General features: G+C 50.5%; 1 protein-coding gene across 1 annotated transcript; it reads left to right on the top strand.

The window, feature by feature from the left end:
- Positions 1-288: 288 nt before the first annotated feature.
- Positions 289-6,270, top strand: LAG3 (lymphocyte activating 3). The gene is made up of 8 exons (XM_005523835.3): positions 289-499; positions 720-891; positions 1,052-1,278; positions 1,532-1,789; positions 1,965-2,258; positions 2,579-2,869; positions 3,121-3,236; positions 5,660-6,270. The coding sequence occupies exons 1-8, from the start codon at positions 445-447 to the stop codon at positions 5,765-5,767; spliced, it is 1,521 nt and encodes a 506-aa protein (XP_005523892.2). The 5' UTR covers positions 289-444; the 3' UTR covers positions 5,768-6,270.
- Positions 6,271-14,016: the final 7,746 nt, after the last annotated feature.

Genomic DNA, 14,016 nt, shown 5'->3' with positions numbered 1-14,016 from the left:
AAGAAAAACATGAAGGGTACTTGCTGGGAAGTGTCTTCTGCACTTTTTCCACTGGCTATATAGAAGCGAAATTTGTGAGAAAAACAACAGCGACCCAAAGAATTTCCACTAAAAGATGCTTAGAGCAGTGTCTCTGGTCCCTCCCTCCTCTGCCCTCACGTGCCTCAGGCTTGTACTGGTTTCTTGATCGTGACGCATCTTCTTAGTGATATGAGGAAATTTGCTGCCCACTTGCAATATAAAGGCATTTAGGGAAATGCTTTGATCAGAGAGAGAGAGAGAGGGAGAGCATGACAGCAAGCACATCCCACTGACCCCTCTGTTCTCACCCACCCCCTCTAACAAGATTCTTTGCCCATGCCTCATTTTTGCTGATCTCTTCAAGCTTTGGACCTCATTAAGCACAGACCTGAGTGAGAAGCAGCCCCTCTCCTGGATGCCACCATGAGACTGGTGTCCCTGGTGCTGTTCCTCACCTTCATTCTGCTGCCTTTCACTGGTAAGAGGGGCTGAACGTATGGGGAGGGCAGAGTAGCTCAGCAATCTGAGTCTGGGTGTTACCTGATCCCTGGAAAGGCTGGAAGGGAGAATTCCTGCCCTTACAACTCCACAGAAGGTGGCCAGATACGCTGTATTCTAACCCACCCTGGCAAAGACGGCATCCCCACCCCAGAGTGGGGTAACACTGAATCTTTGCTCAGCTCTCCATCTTGTTACAGCTGGCCACATCCTACTGGGATTATCGGAGGGAAGGAGCAGGGAGCAGAAGGTGTGGGTCAGAGAGGGGAGTTCAGCTGTGCTGCCATGCCATTTGAGCCCCAGAAAGATGAGGGAGACCTCCAAGCAGCTGCCTGACAAGATATCTGTGCTGTGGAAGCGGCATGGGGGAAGGTATGCCAGGGCCAAAAGAGATACGAGTCCTTCTGGGGGAATTGGGGGGTTGGAGGCCCTTTGAGCCCTTTTCCTCATTCCCCATATTCCCTCCTTCCTGCTCCCTCCCTCGATCTCACGTTTGCCTCTGGCATGAGCCGCTCACTTGTCCTGCTTGCAGTGTGCACCAGGAGCCGCACGTGGTGCTGGAAGTTGGCTACTCGGGCCTCCAGAAGACAGCACTGCTCATGAAGCCCCGGGTGTCCCTCCAGGACCCCGCCTTACGCAATGGCAATTTCTCCCTGCGGATCGTCCCCGTCCGGAGCGAGGACGTTGGGCTGTATGAGGCACAGGTGAAATATAAGACAGAAGTCCACAGCTGCCACGTGGAGCTGGGGGTGATCACAGGTAGGAGAGGATGGAAAACCTGCGGAATGTTGATTTTAGGAGCGGGGGGTTTGTAAAGGTGGGATAGGGCGGGGATGCCGTGTTTGGCAGGGCAGGTGAGAGTACAGGCAGCGCCCTCTGGAAAGTGCATATTCCTGCTGTCTGCCCTCAGCTCTGAAGGGACAAGGTTAGGATAGTGCAGGCACAAAGGGCTGGTTTGGTAGCTCCCCTATGTCCTTAGCTCACCCCCCAAGCCAAAATCTTCTTTTTGCAGTAACCCTCATTCCACCCAATCCTGTGATGGAAAATGAGCTGCTCTTGATGAGCTGCAACTCCAGCCACCAGGCCAGCCTTGTGGAGACTTGCTGGTTCCACAGCGAGCAGCCAGGCCGCACCTCCAGGACCTTCTGCTCCTTGTCCGGGACTCTCTCCATCCTCCATCCAGCCATGAGCGATGCGGGCTCCTGGTGCTGCCAGCTTCGGTACTCTGATAAGGAGATCGTTTCTGCCACATTCGACCTGCAAATTCTAGGTGAGCTCAACCTCTGATAACCCAGCACCCCCAGGCTGATCCCTTTGATGTGACTGACTAATCCCAGTGACCCCAGCTTCCCAGCTTCCACCTTGTCCTCACTTCCTAGGTCTGTCACCTCTCTGAGGAGCTCTCTCCAGGCACCATCTCACATTGTCTTCTTTCCCTGGCTCAGGTTTTGATGGCCCAACCAGCCCTGTGGTCTACGCAGCAGCTGGCTCTGCAGCTGATCTACCGTGCAGCCTGAGCTACCTTCCCAGCGCCTTTGGGATGACTGTGGTGGCAGCCCACTGGAGCCACCTTGCAGGAGGACATCTGCAGGACTGGGGCATCTCCCAGAATCTGAGCAGCAGAAGCTTCCCCCTGCATCTCCCCGTGGTGGGGCCGGGCGATGCAGGGCAGTACCGCTGCACTGTCTCTGTGGGACACAGGACAATCAGCAGGGACGTCACCTTGGCCGTGGTTACAGGTGAGAGGAGAACCTGGGAGGTGCTTCACCCCTCTGGGGTCCCTCAGTGCAGATAAACCTCCCTACCTGTCTGTGCAATGGTCATGGGCTCCCACCCCAAGGCAGGAAACAAGATCTCTGTTTGGGGCATTGCACTGCACTGGACTCTGCAGGAATCAGGGGTTTTCCTGGGTGACTTGATTGTTCCTCTTAAAAATGAGAAAGACAAAGAAAATAATTTAGAGGAAGTAATAGAGATGCAATAGAAGAAGGATGGATGAGGAAGAGATGTGGACATGCCTGTAGTCCTTCCTGAGGTTACTTTTTTCCCTTTGCCACAGTGACTCCAAGCATCCAAGGACCTGTTTCTGAGGGGAGTCATTTGCTGCTCATCTGCAGCCTCACTCACTCCCAGGGACATGAACATTTCCAGTGGAAGCACCTTGACCCAGCCCCCACTAAGAGCAAGCTGGCTGTGGCTACTTCCCATAACTTGGAGGGCCACAGTTCACGGGTGGGACCTACCTTGGAAATACCTCAAGTGTCACAAAAGGACACAGGCACCTGGGAATGCAGTGTGTATGGCCCAGAAGGCAGACTGGGAGCAGTGGAGTATGACCTGCAGATCACAGGTACTGTCCCCCATGGGTCTGCAAACAACCTCTTCTTCTCACCCTACTTATCTCTCTTTCAGCCTCATCCTGTCCTTCTCCCCTTGGATCCCATCTTCTTCTCATCCTCTCTTACCTTTCACCAGATCCTCATGCTGCTCCTTCCAGTTCCCTGCACTCTTTCCTATTTTGCCTGTTGTTGTGCAGTCCCACCCTTTCCCCAGTACAAAATCAACCATCCCTTCCTTCCTAACTGTGGTTCCTCCTCACAGGTGCCCAGGTCTCCAGCGCTCCCTCTATCTTAAGTGGGCAGATTACTTTTGGGCTCACATTCACCATCTTCTTCCTGCTTGCCGTTTGTGTTGTGGCTCTGGCCCTGCAAAAAAGGGTAGGTGTCCATCACCCCATTCCTGTTATTTTTTCCTGCGCATCCACCCTAATTTGACCTTTATTTCTTTGACCTTATTGCTCCAGAGACAGCAGGGAAAGGTCCTGGGGACACAGTGGCCAGAGGAGGTATGGGGCTGGAGCAACCTGCTGACAGTGTCATGGACACACAGGGACAGCTGTACCCTGGGCATTGGCAGGTCTGGCTAATCATGGCATTCCTCTGAGGACAGGTCAGACACCTCAGAGAAGGAAGAAAACCTCCTAAGGGACAATCACAGCCCGGCTTTGAAAAGCTTCATGTTTATTCCCACAGAGATCAAGCCATGCAGTAGCAGAGGAGGGCTAATTGCCAGGCTTTTGTAGATGTCCCCTCTCTCATTCCTTATCCGGATGCTTTAATGTAACCATCTCCTGCTCTGTATCAGTGCCTGCTGGTGCCCAGACATCGATATTGATGCGGGGCTGTTGTTTCTGGCTCAGCCCTCACACCTCAGTGCTCAGCCTCTGGCAACTTAATGCCCTTCATTTACTCAGCTTGTTCCAGTATCTTGTCCTCTGAAAACTCTACCTTGTACCTTGCCTTTTTGATTCCCAAGACCAGGCCAGGACTAATCCTTCCCCAGCACATCACTGGAGAAAACTGTGCAAACAAGTCAGACCGTTTCTCTGCAGTTCTCATATTATTGCTCTGCAAATTAATAACATGGCAAAATCATCCTTCAGGGTTTCCTTTTGCAGACAAGGGACACCTTTTGGGGGTAGCTGTGATGCAGCTGCCTCCTACTTAGCCTTACAGAAAGGGCCCACAACAACAATTCTAGTGGGGAACGGGCTGGGCAATCAGAGCAAGGTAAGTTTGGAAGAGCTTACCCTGGTGAAAGAGCTGGGAGCCTTGAAACTGCCTTGAGCTGAAGACGAGGGATGTGACAAAATTGATGAAAAGTCTTAGCAAGTCCCAGTGGCTGGAGACTGAAGGCTGGCAGCATCACAAAAGAAGCAAGGTGGAAATTTTTTAAAAAACCACTGTGGGTAGTGCAAGGGCAGCTCATGACAGGTTCTTTGTCATCCATCCTTAATCAGCACTGATGGTAAAGGACAATATGAGGCAGAAATCTACAATTTCCGTGAGTCTGAAGTGTGCAAGTCCAGGTGATCAGAACCAACCTTTCTGGCCCAAAACCTTGGACTGGAATCCCTTGAGTGTACCTGTAAAGCCTCAGCTAGCAGGAAATAGGACACCTGGATGACCAGCTGTTTGCTTCAACAGCTCTCATCCCACCAGGATATTCACCACCCCAAAGCATTTGCATGTGCCCCCATGGCCCTGCTGTGCTGAGCAAGCCAGGCTCCCGTGTGGCAGCACAGGTCCTCTATCCATGGGTGTTCCTCCACCGGCTCTGGATGGCCCTGCTTTAGCAGGAAGGTTGGACTGGATCATCTCCAAAGCTCCTTCCAACCCCAACCACCCTCTGATTCTGTGATTCACACCCTTCTCTGCACAGGCTCCCTGCTGGGCTCGTCCTCCGTCAGAGTGCAGATGAGGTGCCTCGGGCAGAGATATCAGCTCTTCGCTGGTTCTCTCCCTCTCTCTGCTGGCATCCTCTGAGATTGCATTTGCTGTTCCTGCGCTGGTTGGGAACTGGATGCTCCCCGCGGTGTATCACGCACACCCGATGGGCTGTAGCCCACACATTAGGAATTCCTATTCCAACTCCCTGCTCCTATCAATGTCTGATCAGTAATGTTGCATTTCATTGATCCTCTCATTCAGCTTAATGCTCCCTTCTCCTAAAATAGCTGTGTCTTGCATGATATTCTTATCCTCTTTCTTCCAAATGAGGCTCCTCAACTTTATCAGCTGCCTAACTCATTAGCACTTTCACACTTTCTGTGCCAATAATGACTGGTCTTTGAAGACTTGTGCTTTTCATTTCCCTTCAGCCTGGCAGAAACCTGTCAGCAAGACCCCAGTCCCTTCCTCTTAGCTGAGATCACACTTACCATGCTATTCTCTAACTAATCTCATCCTTCTTGCTGTGCTGTCTGTGTGCAACCCTATACTGCTATCAGGAGCCCTGAGATCTGCCTCTTTTTCTCCCTCTAGAAAGTCACTTGTGATGGTGGTTCTGCCTTTAATCTGTTCTTACCTCATTTTGCACACGCCTTCATGCTTTTATTACCTCTCTCCGAAAGAGTGTTGTAACACTGACATATCATCAAACCTGACATTGCCCAGATCAGAGATCTTTGCTCTCCCTTAGGGATGTCCTGTCTTTGCTATTCCTTATGCCCATGACACCACGGAGGGTCGTGTTGAGCTGGCCCTCCCCAGAAGGAATTGCATGTTGGCAGGGAGAAGCCCAGGCTCGTGCCGTTCAGCCTCTCTCCCGTGTCTGATGTAGCCTCTTGCTTCCCTTGCAGGCACGGGCTCCTGCCTTCCCAGCACTGGAAGGGATGTTTGCAGTCAATGTGCCCTGGAAGCCCATGGAGGAAAACCAGAAAGGGAAGATGCAGCAAACGGAGTGCTGATGGAAGCAGGGGCGTCGGGGCCAGTCTGCGTGGGAGGATGAAACTCTGTGTGCCACGCAGAGAGAGATGGGCAGCATGCAGACCTCTCAGGAGGGTCTAGGGATGGCATGAGCACTGCAGGGGACCTTGGGAGCTCTGTACCTGCAGAGGGGCTGGAAGCTGTAGCCAGGGCAAGGCAAACTCACCACTGCGGTCAGGTGGCCAGCAGCAGAGATGCTTTGGAGCTACTGGGGGTATTTGAGCCAGTAGCTACTGCCTGCTTTGGTGCCACATCTCTGTCCCACTCTCTGCCCCTCCTTCGTGGCCTCTCTCTCAGGCTTTCTCTGGTGGAACACTTGGATGCAGGACATGGCTGGAATCCATCTCCCCTGCAGTCTGACAGTGTTTCTTCCCCCATGCTCACTCTCTTCTCCTCTCTGTCTCCCTGCACTGCCCTGCTCACTTCCCTGTTGCACATTTTGAGCATTTTAACTTATTAGAAACTCGTTTTAGAACTTAAAATAAATTCCTGTGACAAAAAACCCCATTGACCTCTGTGTGTGCTTGTGGAGGATCATGCCTATTTGATGGAGCCAGGTGTACCTCTGCCTGTGTGAAGCCATTTCTAAGGCTTTTGCTGCCTTCTCTTTCTCTTTCAGTTCTGTTTTACTGAAGTTGCCTGTTCGTTTCTGACATTTTCACAGCGGGGAAGGGGAAATTAAATGCCAGTAGAGAAGGAAGAATCACAGGCTCAGTCTCTCCTTTTTGCTGCATTTCAGAGCCTTCTTTTCTTTTTTTCTCCCATCTGACCATCCTTGTTCATTCATTCATTTACTCCTTAAGTCCTCACATTTTCCTGAAAGATCTACAAGTGGTATTATGGCTCTTTGTCACTCTCTTCCTGCTAAGGATGTACTTAGCAATGTAAGCCTGAGTCTGCCAGGCCCTACCTCTCAAGAATGTGTTTAGGTTTCATGCAGTCAGAGAATGCTCTTCACATCTCCTCTGAACAGCCATGGAGGACTGTGGTACTGCTCTTGAACAGCCATAGAATGCCACGCCAGGAGAAACACTTATTAGTAACAAGAGCCATATGTGTGATTTCTCCCATATTGGTTCCCAGGCTGTGGCTGCACTGTGTTCAGGATAGAAGATTCTCTTGAGAGAAGGTCACCACAGCCAGGCCAGATTTTCTGCAGGCACATGAACAGACCTTCTTGCTGTGTGGCTCTCACCTTCCCTCCCCAAGAGGTTCAGGCACTCAGGCAGTGAATGCACTCGGGTATCCTTAGGCTGCAGGTAGTGCAGCGGCACCCAAAAGTCACAACTAGCCCACTCCAGGGAGTCTGGACTCCACAGCTCTTTAGCTACTCAGCTATCCATGTATTTTACTGGAAATGACACCCCTTTCTCCACTGAATCCTAGAGAAGTGCAGCAGAGCTGCGAGACAGACTTGTCTGCTTCAACCATCCCATGCAATTTCAGGCAGACCCTGGAGCAGAACCAGCATAAAGCAAGACAGTCCAGCGTGGTACCAGCATATGCCTAGGCAAATGATAATGCTGCAATTCTTTCTTTCAGGTGAGACTGATCTGTCTAGCTCAATCACCTCTCTCTGCCAGATGCAGGTAGAGAAAAGGTTGGTTAACCCCCGTGGGGCTGAGGGGCAATCCAATATCCATCAGGATCACATCATATTTTCTCAGTGCCTGACAATGGTTTGCTCTCTCTTCTCACACACAATGGGATGCTCTCTCCTCCTGTGGGTAACACTTTCAGCACTGCCTGTTACCAGCCTGGATGTTCTCACTGCTCAGATGTGTGCCTGGTCTGTCTTTAAACCTCCCTGTTTCCTTGTACTCTCTGACTTCCTCTGGCAATCAGTCCTCAGATCTGCTTATTCACTGCATGAAAATGGTTCCTCTCTCAGTTTTCAACTGAAAGCTTTTCATTTTCACCGTTTTCTTTTCTCCCATGACAAAGGCTGGGAAAAGAGAGACTCCCAAATCTATCATACCTTGGATGGCCATTATTTTACCATGTTTCATCACATCCCCTTTTTTGTTATTTTCCCATCCCCTCCTGACTCATTGCCTTTCAGGTACAAATCCCAGGCTTTGGGACTTTCTCTCTGATATTTTGCACAGGCCCATCTCTATGCGTGGTCAGCACTGCTCGGGTCCTTTGCTCTGGAAGAGGAGGCAGCAGCCCAGCAGGGGAGCAGTGCTGGTTTACATGGGGACACAGAGCCTTTCTCTGCATTATTTCCATCCAGCCCTTCAGTGTTTTGTCTGCTCCTCTGAAAGAAGTTCAGCAACACTGAGTTTTTACCCAGCTGTTCACTGTGCCTGTCATGATAGGCAGATGCCTGACATGGTGCAAATACAGTGAGCAAAAGCCTGGAAGTATTTATGCAGTTTAGATTTTCCTTCCTAAAAACTATCCCTATATATAGGAAAGTATTTCCAAATCAAGATGGCACAAGGCAGAGTTGGTAGAGTTGAGGTGGAAGGACCAAGAGTTGTTACAATAAAGCAAACAAATCTGGAAACCTGTTTCAAGTGGAGTCAATAAGTAGAAACTGGGAATAAAGCAAATGACATATGAAGGAAAGAGACCTGACACTTTTCCATAAGGATACATCTACAGGTGCAAAACTCAGATAATATTTTCAACATGCCAGAATGTGGTGGTTTAACCCTGGCTGGGTCAAACCACCAAAGCCACTCCATTACTCCTTTCTCTAACTGGATGTGAGACAGAAAGTATAACAAGGTCTTGTTGGTCCAGATAGGAACAGGGAGAGATCACTCACTGATTATCATCACATCAAAATAGACTCGCCACAGGGAAATTATTTGAATTTATTATCAATCAAATCAAATCAAAGCAGGATGTTGATAAAATAAACCCAAATCTTAAAAGACCTCCATCCCACCCTCCATTCTCCCAAGGCTTAATTTTCTCTACCTTCTTCCCCACAGCAGCACAGGGGGACAGAGAATGGGGGTTGCAGTCCGTTCATGTATTATCCCTGCCACTCCTTCCTCCTCAGAGGAAGGACTCCTCACACTCTCCCCTGCTCCATGGTCCTTCCATGAACTTCTCCAATTTGAGTCCATCCCATAGGCTGCAGTTTTTCACAAACTGCTCCAGCATGGGTCCCCTCTGGGGTCACCAGTCCCACCAGCACACCTGCTCCAGTATGGGCTTCTCTCTCCATGGGGCCACAGGTCCTGCCAGGACTCTGCTCCAGTGCGGGCTTCCCATGAGGTCACAGACTCCATCAGGCATCCACATCCTCCGAGGTCCTCCATGGGCTGCAGGTGAATCTCTGCTCCCCCATGGACCTCCTTGGGCTGCAGGAGGGTGTCCTGCCTCACCATGGTCTGCACCACGGGGCTGCAGGGGAATCTGTGCTCTGGCACCTGGAGCATCTCCTGCCCTTCCTTCTGCACTGACCTTGGTGTCTGCAGGGCTGTTCCTACCACATATCTCTCTTCTCTGGCTGTTCTCAGCTGTTCATGTTTTTTTCATCCCACTTAACCATGTTATTCCAGAGGCTCTACCACCATCACTGATGGCTCAGGCTTGGCCATCGGCGTCTTGGAGCCAGCTGGCATTGGCTCTGTCAGACATGGGGGAACCTTCTGGCAGATTCTCACAGAAACCAACTCTGTAGCTCCCCAGCTATCTAGACTTTGCCATGAAAACTCATTGCACAGTGGATGAAAACTTAGAAAAACCACAGGAAATCCAGTGAATTCCCTTTTAGCAGAGACAAGGACTTAAGGAATGCAAATAAAGTGTTATGCATGCAAATTCCTTTGCCTAGGATTCCTCCAAAAGGAATAGGAAGACAATCTTTAATCCCAAACTAATCTTTTTTTTCGGTAAGAAAGATCAGCATCATTAGAAAAAATCATAACTAGGTCCAGATGTTCTGCAACCCAGACTTCTGAGGGATTTACAGTGAGGGGCTAAATGCTAGCAAATAGCATAATCTGACAAAAGAGCAACAAGAAAAATACATCTATTGTGGTCTTTGTGCATTCTGCACAGCCTTTTAAAAACAGTAGAATGTTAAAACCAGATCTCAAATTATGTAGGCTACTAAAGCACACTGAGTTTTATATTTGCTTGTCAAATTTTTGGGAATAATATCAGCACCAATCCTGCAAAAAAAAAAAAAAAAATTCCATGACTTAGTACTCTGCTTCTATTTCTTCAACACTTTGATGAATAAACGCAAAATATGTAGGGTTTAACTTTTGCCTTCTAAAGGCAAAACCATCAAACCAAGCTCCCTACAGGAATGCTGTTGTTGTGGGCAGTGCATCTTGTGCCTCCCACTAAGTTCCAAAGCATCTGGGACAGTCTTTTCATGGCTGTGGATGCCATCCTGCTCCAGAGTTTCTCTCCTAGGTTTCCATCCTGCTGGCCTGCCAGTTCAGTGGGGCTCCCTCCAAAAGCATGGTGTGCTCTGGAAAGGGCATCACTCCCACCCAAACAGATGGGTCTCAGAGGGTCTCATGGCAGCACAGAGGACACTCCTGGTGCCCAGAAACACAGGAAGTCACACACAAGGGCAGATTTTGCAAGGATTTGGAAATTCTCATTCTTACTGAGGTTTCTCATGTTACTCTTCTTTTACAAGCACTGTGTGTCTTCTTTCTTGTCACCAGGTCAGCATTCCCCCTTTTCGTGTGTAAAATGACACAGGTTTTGGACCAAGGAGGACACACCAACATACTCCCTAACAAGCTTTGGGGCCTGTCAGGAGCTCAGTTAGGATCCTCTGCTCAGGCACTCCCCAGCCCTTCAAAATCCTAAATTAGATATTAGGAATAAATTCTTTACTGCAAGGGTGATGAGGCACTGGCACAGGTTGCCCGGATGATCCAGGCTGTGGATGCCCCTTTCCTGGCAGTGTTCAAGGCCAGGTTGGATCCTGGTCTATCGGAAGGTGTTCCTGCCCATGGCAGGATGTTGGACTGGACGATCTTTCGAGGTCCTTCCAGCACAAAGCTCTCTGTGTTTCCATGCAGCCTCACTCCGGAGCTGTGCCGGGACACCCGGCGGGGCCGGCGGCTGCGGCAGCGGCTCCGCTGTCCCTCCCAGCTCCTCGTCCTGAGCCAATGCCGCCATCTAGTGCACTGTGCGGCGGGATTCCCTGCTGATGAAACACCTCCAGCTGCACGTCAAAACAATTACTGTCACCAGCCTCTCCCCCCTTGCTTTTGCCAAGGCCAGTCATAGCGAGATCATAAGCACTATGCATCCCATATAGGTCCCTAAAAACTCCCCCAGCCACCCCCCTCCTGCCTGTTGTATTTCTCACGTATCCTTAACGTGGGACTGGTTTTGGCTAGGCTTGCTTTAGCCTCTGCCACTTTTGGTGACACACTTCTGCAGGCAGTGGTTCTTTATTCCTCTGTCCAGTGCCCTCCAAGCAGTCCCTGATTTCCCAGCACACCTGCCTAGTCTTTCTCCATCAGGCTCCACCCCTCCTGACTGAATTCAGGGAACCCCCTGCTCATGAATAACCTCTCTGGAGGGTTCCTCATTTTCCACTGTGATCAGCAAGTGAACCTTTATGATATCTGCTTAGAGAGCCCCTTCTCCCCAATTCCAGCTTCCAAGTGCCTGCAGAGAGGCGTCTTTCCCCACTTTTCCCCCTTTCTGAGGAACACAGCTGGGGTGAATCACTGAGCCCCCTCAGCAGCCCAGCTTGCTGTTTCTAGCTCCCACATCTAGCACCAGAAATGCCCCTGGAGAGGCTCACTAGGTGTCAGCTATTCTGTTGCAAAGAGAACGCTCCTGTCCTTTGAAGCCGCTGATAGTCAGGTGCCTGAAGATCTGTTTGTTGTGCTGCGTCAAACACTTGTCCTTCCTTCTCTCCAATACCACTGGGCAATCACTAATTTTTCAACATGCCTGGGTATCTTTTACCTATCAGACTACAGAGGCACACTCATAGCTCCCACTGATGCACAGGGAACTTGGTTTTCAGGACATGCTCTCTGGAGGCATCCTGGCTTTCCAGTGAAGATGGTTAAAAGGTCCCTCTCAACATCTGACTCCTGAGGCTCTCTTCTCCCTTTATCTCTCACTTCCTTGGAGACACTCACATCTCTGCAGACTGTGACCATCACCCAGCACAGCCTGGAAGCTTCTTCTCTCCGCTGAGAGGATCTGCTTCTCTCCAACCCGAGCTTGCAAAAAAATATTGCTGGTGATGGGATTAGAGCAAAGAGAGACAGCGCAGAGTGTCTCTGCAGGGGATAAAGCAGGGAAACCTGACAGCCACTGATTTGTGGGGGGAGAGCCATGTGTAGTGCCCCCTGTGCCACGGGGTCAGTGTCTGATGCTGGATGAGCCCCCTTTCCCCAGGGGTGCAGTACAGCAACTGTCCCAGAGAGGTGAGAACCAGACTTGCAAAGAACTTAAAAAACAGTTAAATATTTATGAGGAATATTACATTCAGAAGAGAGACTGACTGGCTAATATTATTCATCCCTTCTGGATTCTGATGTTTAATTAATGCTTGCAAAGTGCTTTGAGATGCTTGGATGAAAGTGATACAAACACGTCACTGCACGCTGTGACCCTTGGTCCCAGAGGCACCTGTTCACCACACAACTGCAGCAGCTCCAAGAGGTGAATCCCCACCCTAGGGTGACAGTGGATCCAGAAAAGGCATTCTCAAAACGTGACAAGCCTGCAGCTTTGTCACCTCAGACCCACAGCCCTGCTTCTCCTTGCAACTCTACAGCAAGTTCAAGTGCATTTTGCAAGCTTTATCCCTTCAGGGAATGCTATTTCTGGTAGATATTTGCAGTGACATAAACCAACTGTTTAAAAACAAGCCAATGTTTCTGCATTACAGATGCTGGGGAGACAAAATGTAAGCCAGAATCTGTAGAAACTGAAGCATCAGCTCAGCACCTCAGATCCCCAAGCACTGAGGTGCCACGGCCTTACAATCCCAACCTGAGTTTTCTTAACTCTTTTTTTTCCCCAGGACATCCTCTCTCCGGCAGCTGGGGACCAGAAAGGACATTTCTATTTGACACATGTGAGAGAGTTTTGAAGGTGCTGATGTGATATATCAGGTCCTTGCAGGAGAGCTGTGCCTCAGAAAAGGGCTTTCCCAAGTTCTGGACACTGGCAGAGTGCCCATCCCATCCCATCCCATCCCATTCCATCCCATCCCATCCCATCCCATCCCATCCCATCCCATCCCATCCCATCCCATCCCATCCCATCCCATCCCATCCCATCCCATCCCATCCCATCCCATCCCATCCCATCCCATCCCATCCCATCCCATTCCATTCCACCCCATCCCATCCCATCCCATCCCATCCCATCCCATCCCATCCCATCCCATCCCATCCCATCCCATCCCATCCCATCCCATTGTTTGTGTCCCACACTGGGAAGTTCCTGTCTCATGCAGGTGGCTTCCTCTCTGAAACAGAACATCATCTTTCTCCAAAGTCACAATCAATGCAGAAGCCCTTGCACTGGAGGCTGGATCACGGCCGTTCCTGTCACAGCTGCTGGCACATTGTGAACCTCGCTGCTGTGGCTGGCTGTCCCCGCTCCCCCCACAGCCTGGTTGCATCTCACACCCCCATCCTCCAGACAAAGGGGCAAGTCACTGCCAAAAGGAGGAGAGTGGGTGGCACGGAGATGAAATCTCAGCCGTGTCTGGGGCTCGGTGGGTTTCCGCCACCTTGGCTGAGGCTGGGATTCAGAGAGAGAGAGAGAGACACCAAATGTGGGTGGGAAACCACAAAAGCCCCCTCCTCCACCCTACAGAGAAGGGAAACAGCTGAGATTCAGTAGTGGTGCAGGCTGGTACAGGTTACTGACTGAAGAGTAACCTTACCCTGGGTTTACAGGTGAAGGTTTTGGTACTGGAGGGGCTACATCAGTGGCTTCTGTGAGATGTGAGAAGGAGCTGGCCCCATGGCAGTCACAGCCACCTCCAGCCAGCCCCAAAGCAGACCCACTGCAGACCAAGGCTGAGCTCATCAGTGATGCTGGTGGCACCTTTGTCACAGTGTGTTTAACAAAGGGTAAAAAGCTGTGCACAGCAGCTATGGGAGACAGGAAGGACAACACATGGGAGAAAGAAGCCCTGCAGACACCAAGATCAGGGGAGAAGGAGAGGCAAGAGGTGCTCCAGGTGCCAGAGCTGAGATTTCCCTGCAGCCCATGGAGAGCCTGCACTGGCACAGGTTTTCTAGCAGGAGCTATG

Source organism: Pseudopodoces humilis, chromosome 2, assembly GCF_049639895.1.
Source record: "Pseudopodoces humilis isolate 2021_Gansu_Grassland_sample_001 chromosome 2, ASM4963989v1, whole genome shotgun sequence".
NCBI lineage: Eukaryota > Metazoa > Chordata > Aves > Passeriformes > Paridae > Pseudopodoces > Pseudopodoces humilis.
This window is presented reverse-complemented; position numbering and strand designations above follow the sequence as displayed.